At 48.1% G+C, this 23,161-nt stretch overlaps 5 protein-coding genes across 5 annotated transcripts; 4 read left to right on the forward strand and 1 right to left on the reverse strand.

Annotated features, from left to right (window-relative positions):
• Nucleotides 1–1,429: 1,429 nt before the first annotated feature.
• Nucleotides 1,430–3,855, forward strand: RhiXN_08226 (Tyrosine kinase specific for activated; the record flags this gene model as incomplete). The annotated part of the gene is made up of 13 exons (XM_043328042.1): nucleotides 1,430–1,596; nucleotides 1,647–1,754; nucleotides 1,806–1,950; nucleotides 1,997–2,161; nucleotides 2,216–2,476; nucleotides 2,528–2,637; nucleotides 2,687–2,723; nucleotides 2,779–2,832; nucleotides 2,885–3,034; nucleotides 3,099–3,119; nucleotides 3,193–3,248; nucleotides 3,301–3,319; nucleotides 3,373–3,855. The coding sequence occupies 13 exons, from the start codon at nucleotides 1,430–1,432 to the stop codon at nucleotides 3,853–3,855; spliced, it is 1,776 nt and encodes a 591-aa protein (XP_043183427.1).
• A 1,882-nt stretch (nucleotides 3,856–5,737) lies between these two features.
• On the reverse strand, nucleotides 5,738–13,580 carry RhiXN_08227 (Fungal specific transcription factor domain; the record flags this gene model as incomplete). Its single annotated transcript, XM_043328043.1, has 10 exons — nucleotides 5,738–6,748; nucleotides 6,812–7,880; nucleotides 7,935–8,071; nucleotides 8,123–8,567; nucleotides 11,315–11,508; nucleotides 11,563–11,688; nucleotides 11,735–12,247; nucleotides 12,297–12,571; nucleotides 12,631–13,478; nucleotides 13,531–13,580. 10 exons carry the CDS (start codon nucleotides 13,578–13,580, stop codon nucleotides 5,738–5,740), a joined length of 4,668 nt encoding a protein of 1,555 aa, XP_043183428.1.
• A 1,604-nt stretch (nucleotides 13,581–15,184) lies between these two features.
• On the forward strand, nucleotides 15,185–18,897 carry RhiXN_08228 (JmjC domain, hydroxylase; the record flags this gene model as incomplete). Its single annotated transcript, XM_043328044.1, has 9 exons — nucleotides 15,185–15,624; nucleotides 15,674–16,308; nucleotides 16,358–16,495; nucleotides 16,546–16,665; nucleotides 16,776–16,917; nucleotides 16,971–17,634; nucleotides 17,685–17,900; nucleotides 17,947–18,214; nucleotides 18,278–18,897. The coding sequence occupies 9 exons, from the start codon at nucleotides 15,185–15,187 to the stop codon at nucleotides 18,895–18,897; spliced, it is 3,243 nt and encodes a 1,080-aa protein (XP_043183429.1).
• Nucleotides 18,898–19,040: 143 nt separating this feature from the next.
• On the forward strand, nucleotides 19,041–19,330 carry RhiXN_08229 (uncharacterized protein; the record flags this gene model as incomplete). The annotated part of the gene is made up of 2 exons (XM_043328045.1): nucleotides 19,041–19,156; nucleotides 19,204–19,330. 2 exons carry the CDS (start codon nucleotides 19,041–19,043, stop codon nucleotides 19,328–19,330), a joined length of 243 nt encoding a protein of 80 aa, XP_043183430.1.
• A 522-nt stretch (nucleotides 19,331–19,852) lies between these two features.
• On the forward strand, nucleotides 19,853–22,709 carry RhiXN_08230 (jumonji family transcription factor; the record flags this gene model as incomplete). The annotated part of the gene is made up of 6 exons (XM_043328046.1): nucleotides 19,853–20,180; nucleotides 20,248–20,310; nucleotides 20,374–20,613; nucleotides 20,666–20,940; nucleotides 20,989–21,443; nucleotides 21,494–22,709. 6 exons carry the CDS (start codon nucleotides 19,853–19,855, stop codon nucleotides 22,707–22,709), a joined length of 2,577 nt encoding a protein of 858 aa, XP_043183431.1.
• Nucleotides 22,710–23,161: the final 452 nt, after the last annotated feature.

Genomic DNA, 23,161 nt, shown 5'->3' on the forward strand with positions numbered 1-23,161 from the left:
ACGCCTAGTTCAAATTATAATCAACGAGCGTACTTTGTCTGGGAAGGGACTGCGCATAAGTGCCGATTGGGAGCCCTAAAGCGCGAGAGTACCCTTCAGATGTCATTTTCTTCGAGTTAAATATCTTTCTTAAAAGAATGGAAAACGGGCTGTGGGAAAGCTTTATCACAAGTCAATCGGGGTTTAACTTCGATCAGTGTCTAAGTATCAAGCGCGCGCAGTTACAAGCACTGGAGGCGAAATCAAACGTTGGTTCAATTTGGGATGCTAGAGACACATCACAAAGCAAAATCGTTACCCTAAAAGAATGGAGTGCGCCGGTGAAATATATTATATGTAAATGCGATAGAAGAGATAGAACCCAAATTTAAAACAGACGATTATGCACGACATGTGGACCAAGCTATAATTGTACAAGCAAATATATTGCTTTGTGTATACATTTTGTGTGTACGGTCACCTACCCATCAATATCTCCCGTAAGTTCGGGGCGAGTGATAAGCATAATAGAGGAAAAAGCCCAGGCACAAGAATACTTAGTTGCTGGCAGGTCGTGAACTACGTATAAAATCCAACTATATGCGCGACTATTACTATGTGGATTAAGAGGGAGAGACTAAATATCGCCCAGGGGCCCAGGAGAGAGCCCTAGCTATCGGGGATATTCACTCTAGCGAGGGAAATTTCAGTTTATATTGTAAAATTTCTTATACAGTACACCTCCAAAATATGGACCATGTCTTTAGAGTACTATACACATCATGGGTCACGATCCGATCGTGAGTAACTAATCAGCCTGTCACCGGGGGACGAGGGGTCCCAATACTGGTAAGATATAACGGCTGCTAGTTCAGGAACATTGAAGATGTTGACGAAAACTACCAACATTGCTATACATGTATGTACCACCACGAGGTCTATAGGTTGTATCGAAAAACAAATACCAAGGTGCTCCACATGGGGCGATCTGCAACAGATATGTTTTCCGGACATATCCCAATTATATATGAGTTGAAGAATCTCCGTCCAGACATTTGAAATGGCAGAGTGGGCTGGCAGCCACGTGCACGACCCTTACCCAGTCCCAGCAGAATGCCAATCTTCGCACGCTCAGTTCCACATTACCCATGGGCAGGTGGACAAATGCTTCATTTGTTTTACTAATCCGACAACCGCCCAAGTATTCTCTTGATCATAAGACGCATATGGAACTTGGGAGTGATACCCGATACCCTGGTCCTGACCCCTGTCAATAAATAGACGCGCGCGAACCAGACGCATCGCATCATCTGTCTTTGCCGCGACAAGACCTAGGCCTGTCTGACCTCGATCTCAGATAAGACCCCTCACCCATGAGATAGGATTTAGGTTCCACCTCTTTGCCTCCATCTTCACCTGAGTCCATAAACTTTACTAGATTAGGTTAGATATGGAGGTGCCCGCCGGTCCGCCGCCAGCTTATACGCGCGAAGATGCTACGTACGCTCAGGTCGCCTTGGGCTTGGACAAGACCATTGAACTTGGTTCTGAATTCAAGAACGCTCTATCTGCATTCCGAGATTTCCTCACTAGTCAGGAGAACGATAGGCTCAATAGGTGTGGACTTCGGGCAGCCCAGGTTCGCAACCATTAATCTATGTTGAAAGGGATCAGCTGCGACTACTCAGAAGTCGGGCGGTACATGTCCTAGAAGAGTGCGCCAAGTATAAGAACGAAGGAGGCGATCCTTCACTGGTGCTGTCTATAATAACCGAGTGCGACCTACCTCTGTGAAATCAATTACCGATCTAACAAGTCTCTCTTAGGATATTCACGGGAGTATCGAAAGAACTGGAAAAGGGACCGCAATGGGAGGAAGTTATCGCAGATCCTTCAGCAACCCGGGGTTTAGAATCAGCGATTGGGAATGCATTTGATAGACTAGAGGATCAAATGCGCCAGATGGCAAAGGTCAGCTTGGTTTATGAATTTGGATGTATATACTGAGCTAGGTTAGGGTGAGGGTATGGAGTCTACGATGTACAAACACGAGCTAGAAAAGGCACGAGAAAATGACCGTAAGAAAATAGAAGACTTGGAGGACACTATACGAAATCTCCAAGGCTCTATACACCAGACCCCGAATGAAGCTCTTCAGAATTCGATAAAAGAGAAGCTCAAGGTTTGATTTATATCCATGGTCATGCATAGACTGCACTCTAACTGACCAGAACAGATCATTGGGGATTCATCTCCTCACGTACTGGAAAAGCAAATCGATGCCAGAAGATCGTTGGCAGTCATCGCCGAACTCACGGGGAAGTCTCTACCTGCGAGCACAATGCTAGACCGGAAGTTCGTTACGATCGGAAATCAGGCAATAAGCCAAGGCTCGAGCTACGACGTGTTCGTTGGAGAGTATTTCACAGGGGAGAAGATTGCGATCAAGGTGCTGAGACACAGGGTCGATGAGGAGACCGCAAAACGAACACATCAGGTGTGTGAATAGTATCAGCAGTAATAACGACTTAATTCATGGAGTGGGTAGCGTTTCGCTAGATTAACCGAGAACTGGTCTGCACTGAGGCACGACTGTATACTTCCATTCTATGGAGTTGGGGTGATGCAGTCACCGGTTTCACCTACAGAGTACCAACTGTGAATAAAGTATACTATCTTCAGGTGGAGCGAACTAAATATTGACTAGGTACTTGGTCTCTCCATATTTACAAAACCAAGACGTCGTACGTCACATTCGCTGGAAGCTTGAGACTATCACTGATACCATCACCCTTCAAGAAACGCTACATTAAAATGTACCCCAAGGTGGCTGCACACGCTCGATTACAAATGGTAGAACCAAATATCCTAATGTTTTATTCCGAGAAGCCTAACATATATTTAGGCCCTAGACATCGCTCGCGGACTTGAGTATATGCACGAGGGAGACGATTTGCTCGAGGGCAAAGGGATGGTGCATAGCGCACTTAATATATACAATGTGCTGGTTAAAGATAGCGGAAGAGCTGTCATTTCTGGCTTTGGCCACGCTAAGGTCAGATCCTAATGACAGTTGGTTCTTGGGTATGCGAGCTGACCCAAGTGTTAGGTTATAAAAGACTTCCAAGCTAGCTTTACAGGTGACAACTCGGAGTATCGATACATGGCAAGCCTAACAATACATTTCTATTCTCATATATAACTCTTGAATAGGGACCCGAAATCTTGGATGATGCTGTTCTCACGTTCGGAAGCGATATCTGGTCGTGGTTAGTGTTCGCACATGTGTATTGTATACAGCTGGTTGACTGACCTATTTAGGGCCATGACGTCACTTGAGGTGGAAAACCTTGACTTGGTCGTTTAAGCGCTAATTATTGACACACCTTATAGATTCTTACAGATGAGCCACCATTTGGACAAAAGACGAGAGGAACAAAGATTATCCAAATGATTGGGACGAACAAACGTCCGGAGCGAGCAAGCCACACGAAGATAGAGGAGTATGAAAATAGCGACGAAATCTGGCAGCTATTTGAAGACTGTTGGAAGAGGCAGCCAGAAGAACGGCCGAGTGCACACGAGGTCGTGCAGCGCTTCAGGCCACTTGTACGGGAGTTCGGCAAGAAAAGCGATACGACCGTACAGAAACCACCACCTCCATCGCATCCAAGGACCGAGTATGGCCGGAGTGATCCATCCGTGAAACAGGGTGTACCACCGCCTGGGCAGCACCAACTAGGAAAGCCCGATCAGCCAACGGTCCAGGGGCAATCCCCTGCATCAGGTACTGGGGGAGTCAGCGGGGGAGCCCAAGACGGCAGAGCAACTAAACCAGTCGCACCAGGCTCGACGCCCCCTCCGCCCAGCCCATGAATGGCAGAATATCTTGGCGCCCTAATATAAGTCTTCGTCAGACTGTGTGTTATTAATGTAATTGGGTCATTTTAAACCTGGAGCCAATTTATATCCATTGCTTCTGCTTTCTTCATACTACCGGTTCGAGAGTTGTTGTTGCATCTTCAACACCGCTCACTACTCCCGTTTGGGCATGATTTGTGAATGCTACGAAACCGTTAGTAGCTGCAGCGCTATCAAGATGATGTACCATTAATATTGCAATTGGCACGTGTTGATTTATTCCTAAGCACTGGGCCATGCAATGGCCCTGAACACGATGGAGAACCAACCCCCTCTTCCTTACGCATCGTCTATCGAACGACCTTCTGCAGCACTGGCCGAAATAGAGGCCAAGATTGACCAGTTCAACTGATTAGATTATGTGTTTCATCTATCACTCGCGGTTTTCAAAGACTTTCCTTCTATCCAGGAAAGCGCCACTCTACTAAGGTTAGGATTTCTACTGCATATTATATGTATACGTATGGCACCGGAAATTGTAATATCTTCCTATGAAGGAGACGACTGACGGTAGTAGTCAGAGGCTAAATCGTATTAATACTGGAGGGGTGTGCCCGCTATCAACGGTGATCTGAAAGGAGTGAGTCACAAATCTTGTAGAAGTCGAATTTATTAATGGCTAACAGTTGAATGTCCTGGTGTCCAAAGATGGAGTCGCAAAACCTGCCGATTTTGGGAATGTAGTACTGAATCAATACACCCTCTAATTTACCAGAACATATAATGAACATAATCTCAGCATGCGTTGGGTGCTGCGCCGTTCTTTATTCATCATGTTCGTGACTCGAGTCTAAGTTTTATTTTATTACTTAGGCACCCAAGCTTATTTCATCTCATGACGGAAGAGTGAACATGCAAGTAGATATATATGCACCGAGAATGGTATAATGAGTCACTGCCATCTTCTTCAAAAGTTTGATCATATGCTATACATAGACTATTCTGGTGAGACTATCTGAATAGCACTCCGCCATCTCGGATTTCATCGTGTTATCCAGATTGCCTTAGGACATCATCACAGAGAAGCAGCCATACAACCATATCATTCGTGAACTGGCCGTATTCGGAGAAATACTCAAAGGAAACATCCCTCCCATGTCGGTGACTTATATGCCTACCAGCAGCAGGAATGGTGACGAACTATGGAATTTACTTCTGGCCTGCTGGGAATTCGGCCCCGAGAAGCGCCCGACTCCCTTGGAGGTAGAGAAGAGGGCAAGCGATGTATACCAGAAACTTCGGGACGCTCATGAAGATTGAAATTGTCTTGTGTTACAATGGAAGACTTGAAAGACTTGGGATACCCGGGACATGGTGACACGACCTCACGGGAACCTCAAGCTAGTCATTCGACGGTAAAGCCAAGGGCACCATCTTGGTATCATGATGTGTCCGCAATGTTAAGGCAGGTCTCGTGGCAAAAATCGCTTCCGAAATAAGCTTACTTGCAGAATTGTATATAACCCGGAATGGCTGTACAGGTGTATGTATTACAAAGCCAAACGAAGTGAGGAAATATAATAATTACAGCTAAAATGTAAGGTGATAGTTTAGATGTTTTCGGTAAACACTAAAGTACAGGATTACTACTATGATGGTGTCTTGGTTGGTTGAACTCGCGATACATTATTTGTTTATGATATGGGCACGGAGCGGTACAGGGCTCTATCAAGCATGAGTTCAATATGAATACAAAGCGTGAGGGACAAAAAAACCCGAGAGCGAAGCAAGGTGAAAACTCAAGATAACGCGAAGAGAGGATGTATGAGATTGTTCGATGAAAAGAAAAACAAGAAGAAATGTGCATATAGGGAAAACCTAGGAAGAAGTGGCCGTTTTAAACCCCAGTACATCTCCTAACAGTCCGTATTGTGCTGCTACTTCCTTGCGAAGATGCGCTGGAAGGAACTCTCGCCAGAGCAGGCCAGTCCTTTTCGGGCAACGGCCTCCTCTCCGGACCAAGGTTGAGATCAACGTGCCGACCTTCTACCCGCGTTCGGGTATCTACCAATCCTGAGCTTTGTGTGTGTCGGGCGGCATGCTCCAGGACGTATTCGGATCCATCGGAACGACTTCGAGTACCTCGGCTTAAAGTTGCATAAGCGGGAGGCATGCCGTTCTGTTCGGAGAGGAGTGTGCTCCCAACTAGGGTTGTGCCTTCGATCATTTCGGGATTCGTCATACCAAGAGACGACGGCACTCCCGGCACATACGTCAGACGATCAGATTCCGTATCGATTTGTCGCTTGGGTCGGCGCCAGACTCCAAAGCGTGGGTCACCGTTATCCGCATACGGCCCACCTAGCCCAACGAACAACCGGTCGGGTGCGGAGGACGTCTTGCTAGGTTCGCCAACCCCAAACATATCCGCCGTTCGTAACTGCGTGGCCATTGCGCTTGCTTTGGAAGGCGATGAATGTGGTGCCCAAACATATTGCTCGGCAATGAGGGTTGCAGGATCAACGAGTCGACGTTGAGCGAGCTCCAGAGCAGTATAGGCTTTTGGAGGTTTTGTCCCAGCCCCATCGACCCTTTCTTTATTCAAGTCGTCAAGATCGGAACGGAACTTAATAACGTCCGAGGTGCAAGCCGCCGTAGATAAGAACAGGACGATGGCAAAGGCGGCATAGGCGTACAACAACCCAGCAAAGACATAAACCGGGGTACGTGGGTAGCGGCCGACTAATACTTGAGTGATGGTGCTGGCATCGGCGACGGACTCGTTGGTGCGCATAAATAACCCAGCCGATGCTCCAACTGCCAGACGTGACAGCTCTTGTCCAAGAATTGCCATGGTGCCTTCCAAAGAATAGTCAGTGAGGCACCCTTGACGGATATTGTTGATGAGCTAAATAAAAACAAAAATAGGGGTGAGGATTAACGACGTCAACCAGAGTTTGATTAAACGTACCTGATCGGTGAATTGTTGCCAAATTAGTGGGGACCATAAAACGGCAGTCATTGAAGCGTCGTCCTTCAGCCCTTGAATATGCTGTGCCTGGAATTGATGCTGTTGATTGTAGCCGTAACGAACTCTGACGAATTCGAGTTCGCACTGAGCATACAGAATAGTTACGTAGCGTGACTGAAATTCCTCATCTGAAGCCCTACTGGGAAGCATATCGACTTCGAATAGAGGCTGAGACAAGGAACGTTCGAAAGAGTAGGGTGGAGGAAGGGTGTCGGTCCAGCGGAGTTTGATAAGAACCGGGCCGGGATTTGGAGGAATTGCATTCGCAACGGAAGCAGGGATACCAGTAGGCGAGCCGACAGTAACATTGCCGACATGAGCCATGACGCGAGGCATATCACGATAGTCGCCAAATCCTGGCCCTCGCGAGGCGACCTTTGAGCTAGTCTTGGGGAAGCTCAAAGTTGCGAGACTCATTCCTGCATCTACTGCGGGACCTCCGACAAAGGGAGAATCGCAGCCAGTTTCGGCACAGTAGTTCGAGATGGGATAACACTGAGCTCTTGCTCCATATGTGCTAGCCGAAAAATTCCACTCTCGTATGAAGTCCGATGGAGTAAGGATAGCAGTGTAATTTTCTTCCGCGAGGCTGATTACAGACATGTTGGCGAAGTTAGTGGAATTGGCAGCGACGAGTTCGCCTGTCCGGACCACATTGGAATTACCCCAATGGTCAGAGAAGTGCATGCATTGAAGACCGGTAGAGGGGTCGCAAAGACTCTGGTTGAAGACCATACTGAACCTGGGTAGTTCTCGCGAAGGAGTGGGCATATCGGCGATCCCTACCGAAGCAACTGAATGAAGCCATATGTCGGCAAGGCCAATCGTGTGCGAAAGAACATAGACGAAAAAGGCAGTTGCGAATGCCTCTCGAAGTAAGCGTGGCGGGGATATGGTGGTAGTGCTCTCCGAACTTCGACGCCAGCGAAGACGCGGTAGGAAATATGCGGCTGAGGGACCGAGGTTCAGGATGGTGCTTGAATTGAGGATGCGAACCAGAAGGCCGTAGCTGGAAAAGGTAGGTTAGAGAGGAGAAATTAAGGGGGCGGGAAAGCAGACGTACTGAAGTGGGGTGGGCAGGCGACTGGCAACTCCTTCCTCATCCGCAGCTGGGGAGGATTGAGCTTGAATCCAAAGATAAGCAGTGCGATAGGCCAGTAGGGAAAGAACAAGGGGTGTGGTAATGCTGAGAAAATGGGACTAGCAGAGTGTGACGTCAGGCGTGTAGACCAAGAAAGAATAGACACTTACGATTGCTGTAGACACGGCAAGTGCAGAGAGCGATGATGATTCAAGGTCATTCGAGGAAAATACCCGTTCTCGTACGACAAATGCCGCAGGGTCCGACACGTTGGATACTTGAGACAAAATAATAAGCAACAGAAAGAGAGTCGCTAAGCCGGCAGACATGACAACGACAAAGAGAGTAGATGCAAAGGCGGCTAGACCAAGTCGTCTTTGGGCGGGAGAGTCGGAGGAAGGGGAGTGGATGGTATGGATCTGATGAGGAGGAGAGGGTGGTCGTTGTGCATCTCTATCGTGGTCCGGTTCATGCTGTAGGTGTGACATCCGACTCGAACTCGCTCCATCGTCGGTACTGGCCTCGTAGTAGTTCCATCCTGCCGAGGACTGGTCCTTGATGATCATGGTCTGCTGCTCGACGGCGCCGAAACAACGTTGATCAACGCCAGCTGGTCTGTGCACACGTCAGGATTTCCAGAAGATGGCAGTGTCAGCCGTGCGGTCACGTGCTGATTTATCAGCACTTCCAGGTCCGGGATAATTTTAATCCGGCATATCCACGCGAGGCTCCCTTGTCTGGACAATGCTCTCAATCAATATGAAAACTATGTGAAGTACGAGTCTTTTCTCTATTTAACAATCACTCTGAACAAGTATTGCTTAATTACAATAGTCTGAAATAGTAAATTACATGTATAGATCAGGGATAGAACCTTCTAAGGCAAGGCCGCATCAAATCGGACAGGATACCATCTATGCCAGCTGGCGTGCACGTCTATGAATATGGTAGCACGAGTTCTATTGTCTCATAAATAGACTGTGAGAACCTCCCCACCTTCCTGGATTTTGATCAATCCAAGAGGGATCCATTCACTCTGTTTTTGCGCTTCGTCTTTTTAGTGGGCTAACTGCCTGATATTGTATGTGAATAGGGCGCCACATACTCACTGGGTAGAATTGTACGGTAAGTTGGTGGCAAGCCTGCTTTATTTCCAAAGCTTAACCACCAATACCGCGCATACACGTCCCAAAATGGATTTTCCTGTTCACCATCGAACCTGGTGTGTGGTGTAGCGATCTATTTGCTTATATTTTGTACGCACATATCTAACATTCGTCTCTTCTACAAGAAACTGGCTTGGAGTCATCGGTTGCGATAGGATCGCGTCGCTTATCCTTCTTCCTCTTGGATTGGGCCGTAAACATAGCATAAATCCGAAGAACCGACATGAGTCACAAGGCAATGTGAAATTTCCACTAAGGTGAGCATGAGCGACTCGTGTTTCGACACGCGCAGTATTATCCGATCGGCACACCAGCATGGTGTCCAAATAAAAGCGCAAGATCGCGAATATCTAGACCTGGATATTCCTAGAATCTTCTTACTGGCGCAAGAAGACGCTCGATTAGCGTCATTATTAAAGCAATTTAAGGCCCTAGACAGCATTTGACACTCTATCTGCAATTTCCACACTCTAAAATGATAGCATAGATAAGGCATTCCAAAGAGAAGAGCGATAGCCAGTAATATTCGAGGGCATCAAGAGAGCTCATGATCCAAATTCCTGGCTGCGTACTCCTATAGACTAGCTACTGGAAAACCTGAGCAGGGGTGCGCATGGCTTTGGTTGGTGAGTAAGCCGTACATACGAGCCTGCGTGGCCGCCTTGGATCTAAAGAGCCCTTTCTTCTTATAGCACATGCAGTCCGGCCTAGCTCCATGCTGAGAATACTGAAGAAGTGAGAATCGTTTAATAACGTAATTCTATTTCATCAGTAATACTGCATCACTGTAACACGAGGTAGCCGAGCATATTACGCGTATGATTGTTCACAAAGCGGGAAGTCCAGGCAAACTCGACATGTCCAGCCAAGGTCGAAGGCAGGGATGATACGCAGAGGAACCAAAATCAGCCCCAAGAACCCAAAGACTGTTCAAATACGACACATGATGTAACCACGAAAGACGAGACCTTTGAATGACGTTTTCGCAGTGGTAAAGCATAACCCGGCTGGCTACGGTATAGCAAGGTTATCGGATTGAAGACGCAGAGAAGAGAAGAGAAGTGTTTATAAGGCTGAGCTCTCGAGTGTCGTGGGGTATCCTGAAGCTGGAGTCAACGAGGAAACCTGATGTGCACCGTACTGTAGATGAATTTATAGCGATTGTCTCCAGATCCGACCCGAGACATCACAAGCGGGAGCCACTGTCTCAGATACATCAAATGGTACTTTTGGTATGTTTCAGAGCAGCATGGAGAGGGAAGATCCACTCGGAAAAGATTAATATCTCCCTTGGCCTCAGCTTTTATATCAGACTGTGCCCGTGGTTGCTGCGGATGAACGGTGCAATTCAATAGAGGGTTATTTGTAATGTAACAGCGGGTGCTGCCCAACTAGTTTTGTTGAACATATAAAATATCAGTAACATTTGATCACTAGGACGTAATACTAACGTGGACCTCAACACAACAGAATTGCTTTTATAGCCCCTGCACTCGGGAATGATTTCATCCAAAAGCCAGGAAGACATAACCTGCGACCAAACTTTGCAGATGACCAAGTGCCGGCTAGGGTTTTGGAGGCCGTATAGCCGTATTTGACTCAACCAAGCTAATCATATACAGTGCAGTCGGGGACAGATTATATACTTAAGATTGATGGTTCAAATATCGTTGCACGCTCAACAAGGACCGATAATTATCTTGCAGAAGGATCTTTCTTTCTCAACCTGCTATTATACAGAGCACTCTCTACTTAATAGCCCTTACCTCTCAGTACTGTTATTAGCCTAATGCGATTTCCAGAACCAGAGCTACCAGCGCTCATGGTTTGGTTAGTCGCCATATCTAAGCGCCGTATTTCTTAAATATTGTCAAAGGTTTTGTTTGCTCACGCCAGCTACAATAACTCTGAACTGGGTTACAAAACTGGAGGAAAGCGCATATATCATATCATTTCAATTCAGAATAGCGTTGCTTGAACGCACCTAGCAAATCGTCCTACAGCTTCGTGAACCGAACAACAATGGAAGGGCAAACGTATACAGAAGTTAGGCCAAAGTTTGGAGAGAGACAGACCGACGGGAGCATTTGAGCCAATTGAGACTAGTGGTGGAATCATGAAATATGGAGCTTCAGAAATGATTTATAGGACACGAATATCCATGCAAAAAATTACCTTGCATACCCCTATACTCACATGCCTGCAATGTGCAAACACGCTTCCCGGACGTCAGTCCATACAGCTGGTCTATTCTTGGTTGATGTCCAAATACTATTTAACATCCTGATCATGTCATTTCCCAGTGTACCTGGCTTGCTGCACTCGGAGATTCCCCAGAGTCGAGAGAGGATAATGGATTGGTCGGTGGGGCAGGTGGTCGCGACGCCAAGCTGCGGTATGATGATCAACAGCAAGATCTGGATGGAAGTAAGGAATTGACGTACAATCATCAGGGGGACAACCAAGAACGTATCTGGGTTCCTGCGAGGCCTAACACCTTCTATAAGCGAGATGAATCTTTTTCGAAGCTTGACAACCCGCGCGTCAGAGGAATCAGCTCCACATAACCCCTAAGATAATTTAAGCCAAAGCGCGTGACTAGAACAGCTCGCCTACCATATAAAGGTAGATATATGCAACTAGCTTCCAACTCTCCTGGACCACAATTCTGCCAAGGACCAAGACTGGATCGGCCGCGGGGCCAGAATAGCACGTAGTGGCACAAGCAAGGATTTCTTCCTTCATCCCTTGCACAATTTCAGGATCGACGCGATTCCCGTAATCCTCCAGAAGGGTGTTCATCCTTGCAAATGTTACTATTAAGCGATCGGGCACGCCCGCTAACCACCTTAACCCAGGTCCGTCTTCTGAATTGAGAAGTGCTTCAGCCTGTGGGGAGGGAGGCTCGAGATTGTATCTGAAAAACATTGGACGAGAGGTAACAGCACTAAGAAGAACATCCATAGTAGCGTAGAGCTTGAGATGAACTTCGAAACCAGTAAGTATCCCTGGTAAATTGACATGCTCGTTGTCTGGTTCTGGACAGGCGCGCCGGAAGATAGGGGCATATAGATCCATTGTATTGAGAATGCTCGCAAGAGGGCAAATCTTGCACATTATCGAAATAACCTGTTTCGTCTGTCAGCAATAAGTAGACTAAAAAAGACCATTTGCGAACTTCATGACAGGACTCCATAGCTTCAATTGCGGTTTCTCGCGTAACATTGCCACGGGCGCGGGCCTCAACCACGCCCTTTAACGACTGGTTGTAAAGAATTGTAAACGGAGCCGTATCGTAGTTGGTAGATTCAGACACGGCTAATACGGCGCTGGCGGTCAAAACCAATCTCTGGTGTTTTTCGTGACCCAGTGAGTGGCCGCGAATAATAGCCTCTCGAAAGAAAGGGATAACGCGGGCGGGCTCGAATAGAAATCGGCTCATCCAGGACGTGACTGAAAGGGAAATAGGAACTCGGACCAAGTGTTATAGACAAGCAAGGGAATAAACTTACAAGAATGTATGAGAAACGAAACGGTGTTACTCTCGATTTCTCTATCCAATACTAATCCGTCGAGCAATTCTACTCGAAGCGACTGAAGATTCTCCGTGTCAACGTTTTCGTCTTCGAGATAGATGGGAGAGTTGGTAATCAAATCTAAATCCGGTTGTGCATTGGGGCGTTCTCCAAGCGTAGAGCCGAACCAATAGTCCCTTGAACTGACACCAGGTGAAGCATATGACTCGAGGCCCGACGACGCCCAAGTTGAAGTTACAGTTTCCCCACATGAAAGGGTTGTTTGATTGAATAAATTTGATTGGGCGAGGGTTATGGCACCCCCATCAATCTGAGTGTGGAATTCGAATGGACTGTCCTTGAACAAAGAAGTTGGCGCTTGCGCGATAGGAGAGGTCTTTTCTTTGTATAGCGGGATGTTAGAGTTGTCGGCTGGGGGAGTAGGATAAAGCTCGGCTGTCCCTGGAAAGGATTTTCCTTGATGGATCAAGGCACTCGAGGGGTGATCTAGATCGACACGGTGTCGCCCGGCAGGAGCTACCGACGAAATCAAGAGATCGGCAGAAGGATGTTCCCCAGATCCCGAAGCGCCTTGAGGCGAGGGAACCTCGGGAATCAATAAGGGGTTAGGAGTATCTGCTGGTTTAGAATTACCAGGGGCCGGAAGAACAGGATCAGAGAGTGCGATGCCGCTAGGAACAAGCTGTCTTGATCTTGGTGCCTTGCCCCTAAGACCGCGTTCGGGTTTCGGAACCCTCTCGGACGAATATCCCCCGCATTCGAGGCCTGCTTGGGCACACCTTCGACACCCGGTTGGACCTCGCGTTCCATCACACTTTTTGTTGCTATAGTCGCATTAATTAGCATTAATTAAGCATTTATCGCGCTTAATCTGACCTAGCTTCGCAAGTTTTGCACCGAGGAGCCGACATGGGGATGTCCAACATTCACTATTGGACCTGGTCATTTTGAGGATTTGACAACAACCCGAATAATGCAATGGTCGCCACAGGATCACGTGGTATTCCTTTTTTTTTTTTTTTTTTTTTTGACATTCAATTTATTACACGGACATGCGAACGAGGCAAACACCGTGGGGCTAGAGCCCAAAACAACACATGCAACAACCCCAATAATTAAAATAAAGTCAAAATCACGATTCCAGTCCGCCCGAGAGCCAAAAGCTGTAGGGGCCCAGTCCGTATCTTCAAGTCCATCTCTCCGTTCTGCATCTTGAAGTGGCTGAGTCAGCCTTTCGGCACGTCCGAGAACCGGTAGGTGTGCCCGAAAGCACCGAAGAAGGTGGGGCCGCACAGCGGCCAAAGAGTAGGGCTCTGTCCGCAAACAGAGAAAGGGTAGGAGGGATAGGGGAAGGGTGGGTAGAGCGGCGGGAGAGGGTGAGGCCAAGCCCTCAACCCACCAGTGGTGGGAGGAAGTAGGAAGAGCCTGTCACGTGGTATTCCCATAGCCAGCTATTGCTGGCTTCTGAAGCCGTAGTAGAGAATACTTTAGAAGGACAAAAGGTACTCAAAGATTGATTCATATTATATAATGGGATATTTTTACAATCTGCCATTAGACAGGCCAAATCGTGAGGTCAAGGTCGTAGGCTCGTTCGCATTCGGGCTATGGGAGGGAATCATGCACTACAACAACAAAGTCGATGGTAGCACCCCGTAATGAGCTGGCCACGATTTGGCAAGTCGATAAGATGAAATAATTGGAGAGGATTTACTTTAGACAACGGTCCTTACTGAGAGTTGCAAATTTACCCGAATGTAATAGGTGGCTGGCGAGTAGAAGACAAACTAGTAGAGGCTGATATCAGCGGGGCATAGAACTAGAGTGGATAGACTGTGTACTTACGAATCGTCTTGTAGCTGAGCCTAGAGACCCGTGTTAATGAGAAAACCCACGGAAAGTTCATCGAACCCGACGATGAGAACGCCATTGAAGAGTTGCACATATGCCGGCATCTTGGGAAGCGTGAGCAAGTTGACTTGAAGTGATATACCAGAGATGCAATGGGTGCCTAATCGTAAAAGGGGTCCTGGGAGACATTATGTAACGAGAACAGTACAGCTCGAGAGTGTGCCAAGAATCAATCTAAATGCGGCGGGTTGGCGCGCGGGAACCATCCAGACCTCGACCTCGAACCATCGTCATAAGGCAGATGAGGCTCGTCAGAGTAGGCTTAAGAAAGACGTGAAGGTATAAAAGTAGAGACTTGGGATAATCAGACAATTAAAGGCGCCCAAAGTGCCCTCAAGGAAGAATAATTTTCGCGGAAGCAGTATGTGTCAGATGATGCCGAGAGTCAAGTTGCGACAGGCCAAGAGAGCGAGATGTTGCCTCGAGAAGATGAGTAGTTGGCACAAGTCAGAAAAGGCCTGGCCATTGCCACGTTTGTGAGCTAGAAGGCAGGATTTGCGATGTGGGGGAGAGATGATGTGGGTATCAGGTGCGGGGTCACGTGGCCATGCAGTCATTTAACGTATCTGATTAGATGGAGGTATTGTGTAAGCTGACGACCACCACCACCGACAGCCGAATGCACAACGCGGGCCCGACTCGGCCCCTCCCACCAGACTACAGCCATTTGGCAGATATTTTTGAGACAAGACAGATGCATTCCCCGCCATCGTCCCGCGAATCAACACCAGAGCTGACGCCCGAGCAAGAACGGGCTCGGCGTCGTGCGATTGTTCAGCCTGCGTTCTTTTATCCCAACTCTGGCTGCGATGACCCTTCCCTCGACACACACCAGCCACTGAGCGACGAGGAACTGGCGAAACTGGATGACGAAGCATTTGCTGATGCACTGCTCGACCCCGCCGAAGATCCTCGGGCGTCGCGAGGCATCCCGGTCTTTCGTCCCACGCTTCACGAGTTTTCCGATTTCGAGCGATACATGGAGAGCATTGAGCCCTGGGGCAGACGCAGTGGTATAGTCAAGGTTATTCCTCCCAAGGAATGGCAAGTACATCATCCGTGCTTCTCCGCGTGCTGCTAATTAGCCTCGGATATCGATTATTAATAGGCGAGACGGCCTCTCCTCCACAACCGAACGTCTCTCAGCAGTCAAATTAAAGAACCCAATCGAACAACATTTTATCGGCAGGACTGGTCTCTATCGCCAGCAAAACGAGGAGCGCCGCCACACATACTCGGTCCGCGATTGGGCGAGCGCCTGTCTCCGAGATGGCCTTCGAGCACCCGCCCCCCGTGACATTGTACAACAAGAACTCAACACTCGTCGGAGTAAGAGAGCTCGCAAGGGAGAAGACTCCGTAGAAGATGAGCAAGAACGCGCTGCCCTTGTCGATGCATTACGCACCATCGACGAGCGCAAGCCGACTCCTTCCCGAACTCGTTCCGCTACAATTCATGCTCCCGAACCCGATTTTTACAAAACATTAGATCCCTTTACCGAATGGCTTCCTGACAATACCGTTCCGGAAGACTATACTCCCGCCGTCTGCCGTGCACTCGAGCGCCACTTTTGGAGGAACTGTGGTCTCGGAAAAGACCCGATGTATGGAGCTGACATGCAAGGCACCCTCTTCGACCCCGAAATGAATACATGGAATGTTGCTCATTTACCCAATCTCTTGGAGAGGGTAATGCCACATGGGGAGAAGATCCCAGGGGTCAACACCCCTTATTTATACTTCGGTCAGTGCCCCCAATATCTTCCGCCCGTCTTTACTGACGTGCGAAACAGGGATGTGGAGAGCCACATTTGCTTGGCACGTTGAAGACATGGATTTATATTCCATCAACTACATACACTGGGGCGCTCCCAAATACTGGTATGCTATTCCTAGCCAGCGCGCCGATATATTCGAAGCTACGATGCGAAGTGAGTAGTGAGAGCTGCTCGAGCCACACCTCTATTAATATACTATGCAGAACATTTTTCGGCCGAGGCAGCAGAGTGCTCGCAGTTTATGCGACATAAATCGTTCCTGGCCTCGCCTGCTATACTCGCAGAAGCGGACTGCCGGCCAAATACTTTGGTACAGCACCAAGGTAAGTGGTTGTCTCTTTTGTGATCGATACCCAAAACTAATTCGTCTTTTTGCTACTACTGGGCTTATTCCATATATCCTATCCATGACGTACTCGGCATACCCATATAGGCGAATTTGTGATTACTTATCCTCGAGGATACCACGCCGGGTTCAATGTCGGCTTCAACTGCGCTGAGTCTGTCAACTTCGCTCTCGAAAGCTGGATTCAACTCGGGAGGCGGGCGCAGTACTGTAAATGTGTAGGAGATAGGTTCGTAAACATCTCATTCTTTTGGTGGTTCTTGGTCACTTACTCCTCGCCAGTGTTCGGTTCGACGTCGACGCCCTTATTTCTGAATACGAGGCTCGGAAAAATCCCATTCCCCTCCCACCATTCAACTACAATCCCTCCCTGAAACGAAAATCTCACCCTGCCGATGATCCCTTCCCCAAACGAATTCGTATTCGCGAACCAGATCCACCTTTCGCGACCGCTGCACAACTCGAACAGCTACCCACGATTAAGATCAAAATACGGCCTCCCGCAACGCTCGCCAACAGTAGTCGTTCACCTTATCGTGCCCGAACACAGCCCGTTAGTACGAATGTGCCCAAGCTTGTGGCTCCATCTATACCCCCCTCAGAGAGGAATAATCGCTCGCTCCCGCCCCCGTCACCTACTCGTCGCACCACATCACCCTCAAGGTCCTCGACTAGTTCTCTCCCCAAACTGAGGTTACCCGCGCAAACAAGTTTCCCGTGTTATTTGTGTGCGTCAGAGGACATCGAAGGGCTATTACCTGTCCACGAATCTTCCAGAGAGGGTGCGAGTCCAACTCGGCGGGGCATGAATGCGGGTCAAAAGGCGGAGGATTTGAGGATTCATCAGGCGTGTGCAGAGGCAGTCCCCGAAACTTGGATTGGATCTATCGAAGGGCAGAAGTATGTTTGCGGGGTGGAGAATATTGTCAAGGATAGGTGGACGCTCGTAAGTCGCTTCCGAAATGTCGAATGGCATCCCACTTACACGTTGTTTAGAAATGTAGTTTGTGTACCAAGGTTTCATCCAAGCTACATGGCGCCAAAATTCAGTGCGGCAAGGGTCGTTGCTCGAAGGCCTTTCACGTTAGCTGTGCCAGGGACAGTCCGGACGTCGAGTATACGATCGAGTCTGCAGATGAGACGAAGCAACCCGGTGAGGGGCTCGAGTTAAAGGAGCCGGCAGTGACTGTGCTGTGTCCCCAGCATAACCCAGTAAGTGATCAGGTGTCAAGTGTGACCTTATTCTTACCCTTCACAGCTGTTGGTCGAAGCCCGCAAAGCCGACAAACAGCAGAAGCTCGATGCTGATATCGGTTCGCTAAAGCAATGGGCGCGCATCAAGGTACGAGGGTCGGGTGGGGTATTTGCTGTAACACTCGTGAACGTGTACGAAGACCGAAGAACGGTGGAAGTCATGTGGGATCAAGGGTCAACAAAAGAGTTCAAGTATACGAGCGTAGTATGGACTGATGATGGGGAGGTGCAGGAGAAGCCGGGCAAGGTGGAAGGAGAAACGCTAGGGAGCGGTGAGCCTTGTTTACTTATCATCATTGTGTGGTCTCGTGATCTGAAGTTGCAGTATACGATAGATCTCACCGGTTCGTATCCTAGTCCCCCGCCGACTCAACGGGATACCAATAGTCCGAATGCGGCTCCGTCAGCGCTCAAGCCCTCCCCCTCCGCCGACCAATCCGCCAAGTCCGCGCGCAGTACACCCAATCCCACCAGTTCACAATCGACTCGATATTCTTTCCAGCCATACCAGTTCTACCCATATCCTCCGCCATACCCCCTCGGTCCGTCCCCGCCGCCATCTCAATCGTATCAACCTCCGCAGCCTCACCCAGGCTTCACCGTTCCTCTCCCCGTCCCGATGCAATACCCATATCCCTACCCACCCTACGGTACGCAGCATGGTTATCATCCACACCCACACTTCTTTGCTGCTCATGGGTATCAATATGCGCCAATGCCGACGTACCATCCCCCCGCATCTCTCCACTCGGTCAATCGCCCGCACTCCACCGGGGCTTCGGTAACTGGCTCGCCTGCCCCCGATTCCGTAACGTTGGCCAAGGAGTCTTCTATTAACAGCACGAGTGCCGAAGCTCCAAGGCCGCCCATCCAGTCATATGTCGGGGTTCGACCGGCCAGTTCACAAGACATCTTGAACAGCGCTCGCCAAGGCCGTGCGACCACTGGAGCTTGATATCGACATGGCTGTTGAAGTATAAGCTAATTTATCCGCTACCCTTGTTTCTTCTCGTTCACTTTCTGTTCATACTGTACGTTCTCACTATTCTTGGTCGCGGGTGTTTGTATTTTATTAGTCGAAGAATTATCGTATTTTGAATGTCTGACTCCAATTATATTCCTTTGATTTTCAGAAAGCGGTCTCCTCGCGCCTGGACTTCCGATTCGGGCAAAATGGTATTCAGCGGAAGTGAACACCGGCCTATTGCCTATGTGTGAGTCTCGGAGCAAAGACTTCCTATAGCGTGACGCTCAAGCCTAGTAACCCAGGCTTACCGCACCACCATCGGGTCAAGTACATGAACTTGAAACTCACGCCCACTGACCAAAGGGAGTTTGCGGTCAAACTTTCAGATGCAAAGCGCAGGCTTGATGATGACCGCACCTGAGGTACAGGTATGTGGCGGCAAGATCCAGAGAAACGTCGCTGCCAGTCACTCTCGTAGTAAGTACGACCCAGACACAGAGCGCAGGTTCATATATATATGCATATCGCTGCTCTTCTCAGTTATAGTTGGAGAGTTTTCCTCCATGAACGCCTACAACCGGAAGAAGTCCGGGATGTAAAGGTTAATACCGGAAAGGACCTCACTCTTCAGCCCGGGCCCCTATTAATTGTGGGTATACATGTATGCCTGGTATTACGCCACTTGTATACATATTTTTCCTAATAGCTGGAACCCATGCTGTCCTCCTCCTGCAAAAGGCTTCCGAATATCCGTTGGCGATCATTTGCTAGACTCACAGATGTTGTCGCTTGATTTTTCATAAGGTTCTCAAAGAAGTAAATATAAAGGAATAAGTATATATAGCGATTGATAATTTTGAGAGTGACGCAGGGACCCTGCTGAGTAAGTTAGAGGTTATCAGCTGACTGGAGGATCTTGTGTCTCACCACAATGAGTCCCCCAATGGACGTCGACCCCACGCATGAAGACCCTCAATCTGCATCTCTAAGCAATGTTCACCAGGCGAAGCTTCAGCTAAATACCCGAGTTATGAATGCGATTCAAAAACGGAAGGCCAACAATCCGAATAAACTCTTTGTATCGTCGCGGTGCTTCATAGGAAATGATGCTGCCACTCTTCTTCATATTCTTCTGGAAATACACTTCGGTGAGGACAAAATACCCATGAGGATATCAGAATGCCATCAATATGTGCTGGATAACTTCGAGCTCCTGGACGCCCTTTCATTGGCTTACACCTCCAAGAATTATGAAGAGCTAATGGACCATCGTAAGTGGGGATCGCAGTTCTACTCAGAATATTGTGCACTCGTGGATGTAACATTCGTCATTTCTAGCTCTGATGCCATTCAATCAATCTCAAAAACTAGGCACCATGAAGCCGAGTAGAATCAAGCATAGTGAGCTATTTACTTAATATTTCTTTCTGGATTGTTGATCATAGACGATATCGTTTGCCCCAGGTCTTGAGTCAGCATTCGAAGACCTCTACGTCGGCAACACGGCCAAGCTATTTATCGATACCCTCAATCAAGAGAGACACTTGTCAACGGGGTACGCTGCCGCTAACAAGCCATATAATTGGTCTATCTCGGTCGTTCAGTCATCCGGCATGGGCAAGTCAAGGATGGTAGAAGAAGCTGCAAAGATGGTATTCACGATCCCTATCAACATTCGTGAAAAACTACCAGAAGGTCGCATAAGTGAGTCATCTGTCGTGATGATCATAGCATAACTAGACCCTTGTCATTGTAGCATATCCGCCACCGGACAAAAACATACGCGAATTCTTCTTGAAGCGCCAGAGTCTAAGCGACAAGCAGCAGAAAGTCGATTATATGATATTTTTCAAGTTTCTTTTTGCTAAGATCCACCAAGTAGTCCAAGGTCATTTTTTGGGTGCTACTGGATCCGATTTAGCTCTTGCTTGGGTTGAATATCTCAACAGAGGGCAGAATATAGTCGAGGTAGGAATAGGGCGAAAGCGCCTTTACGACAGCGTTATCGAAGACACCGAGCAAGCTAGCTCAGTAAGCGTTGGGATTTCTTCCATAGATCACGACTCATGCTATCAGCAGAACTTCAAGATTAACAAGGGTTCCCTCAGAGACATAGAGACCTCCATGCAGAAAAGCTGTCAAGCACTTCTGGAGCTAATCCAACCGGACTCCTCGAATCAAGATAATATCTGTTTGATCTACTTTGATGAAGCTCATTCGCTGACCGAGCCCGTCAAAACACCAGATCAAGAACACGAGCGGAGCCAGTACCATAATCTTGGAACAGCCATGGCCAGTCTCATCGACTATAGGTTATTTTTCATATTTTTATCGACCAACTCTCGGCTGGAAAACTTTGCTCCACCACCTACCAGCTTTCCATCCAATCGGGTGGCCAACGGGTTGAGGTTGATACCTCCTTTCACGGAGCTACCATTCGACATCTACGAATCGACAGTCCTAGATGATATAAACATTTTATCGCTCGAAAGCGTGTCCAAGACCAAAGTGATGGTGGGATTTGGCCGTGCTCTGTAGGTGCTCAATTGATCAGCAGTTGATCGGAATTAATGAGTTCAAATAGTTGGTATTCATATTACAAGAGCAACCCAAACAAGAACATATTCGATTTGGCTGTGGATAAACTCACGGCCTCTGGGGTCAATGACAGGAACAGCGACGCACTCCTTGCTGTATTGGGCATCCGGATAGGTATCGCATTCGACACGACCAATAATGCCACATATTCTATACAGTCAAGGCTAGTAGAATCTCATCTCCGCGTGGTTTACTGGATCCCTGAACACCGAGGATACATGCATACTGGAGCCCCGTCCGAACCTATCCTAGCCGAGGCTGCTGCTCGGTACCTTAATGCCCTGAACTCCGGTTGTGGAGGAATCGCTGTGCTGGGACCGAAGCGACTATCTGAGGAATTTGAAAAAGGGCTTCTTGCTCGGGGAGAGCGCGGGGAGATTGCAGGCCGACTACTAATAACGGCGGCATACGAAGCTGCTTTGAAAATTGACTGGAAAATGAGTAATCGCGAGCCGTGGTACCATAAGCCGATCCCAGTTATGGATTTTCTTTTCGCCTTGTTCCACTCAAGTCATCATGACATTATCAAGGGAGCAAGATCTCTAACTGGATTAAAGAGTGTGCCCACTTTGAACCAAGCGTTCGCCAATTGCCATGTTTTCTTCTCGCACTTTGCCCTTGCTGAGGATGCCGATATGCTGTCCTCAACAGGACTTGCTATTGCTCTTGTACGTGGGATGGCATTACAGGCTAAAGACGGCCATGAATCTATTGATGCGGTCATTCCGGTCCACATTGGATCTACGACAAGCCCGATCGACCCATCCACAACGTCGGCAATCAATCTACAGTTCAAGAATCGACAAAGGCCTATGGAGTGCAACGTCAAGCGCTCTACCACCGTTCCTGATTTGAAGCTGCCCGTAATATCAATTGTGTTCGAGTTGGGCATTACTGGGTCCATTCGGGAACCCGTCACCATTGTTCAAGAGCCTCGTGGTCCCACACGTAGTGGAACGAGAGCAATTCATCCTGACGATCATCACTACCAGATAATAGTCAAGGGGTGTAATGGCAAAGCATTTGGAGTAATTTCAGATAAAGCGGAGGCGCAGTACAAGGCTATTCTAGGCACTGCAAGTATTCTGCAAGACTTTCCGCGTAACAAAAGTAAAGATAACGCGGAAGCCTTGCTAGCAATGAAACCAGCCTTTAGTGCAGCAAGGCAGAATAGGTTGTATGGGAAGCAATGGAAATTGTGAAGTTCAGTTAGGCATAGTATATTCATTACAAAATCAATGTCTAGTGATGGTAGTTTGTAAATATGCTGATAGTTGACTGTTATGTTTGTGATCAAATTCAGCCTGGCTGTAAGGTGGACAATACTAGGGTTAGGCTTGTGACCAGCCCCTATGGAAACTACAAGACAGCATTGCCATAGGGGCTGGGATAACTCTCTAAGTGTTCCAGCAAACCCTGACATACAGTGGTGTGCAAATCAAATGCAACACATGACCCCCTGTGCTTGCACTTGCTTGTTGAAATATCTTGTAAATACTAGATTCTTCTAGTATGTTCTATGCGCAGTAATCAAGTCAGTAAGTACAAGTCATTCAGTGCGCAGTCATATGCGCAGCAATTTACCATATGACTTGGTAGGTTTCTTGGGATATATAAAGGCCCGCACACAAGCCCTCTATCCTCACCTCTCTCT

This window comes from Rhizoctonia solani, chromosome 10, assembly GCF_016906535.1.
Source record: "Rhizoctonia solani chromosome 10, complete sequence".
NCBI classification, from domain to species: Eukaryota; Fungi; Basidiomycota; class Agaricomycetes; order Cantharellales; family Ceratobasidiaceae; genus Rhizoctonia; species Rhizoctonia solani.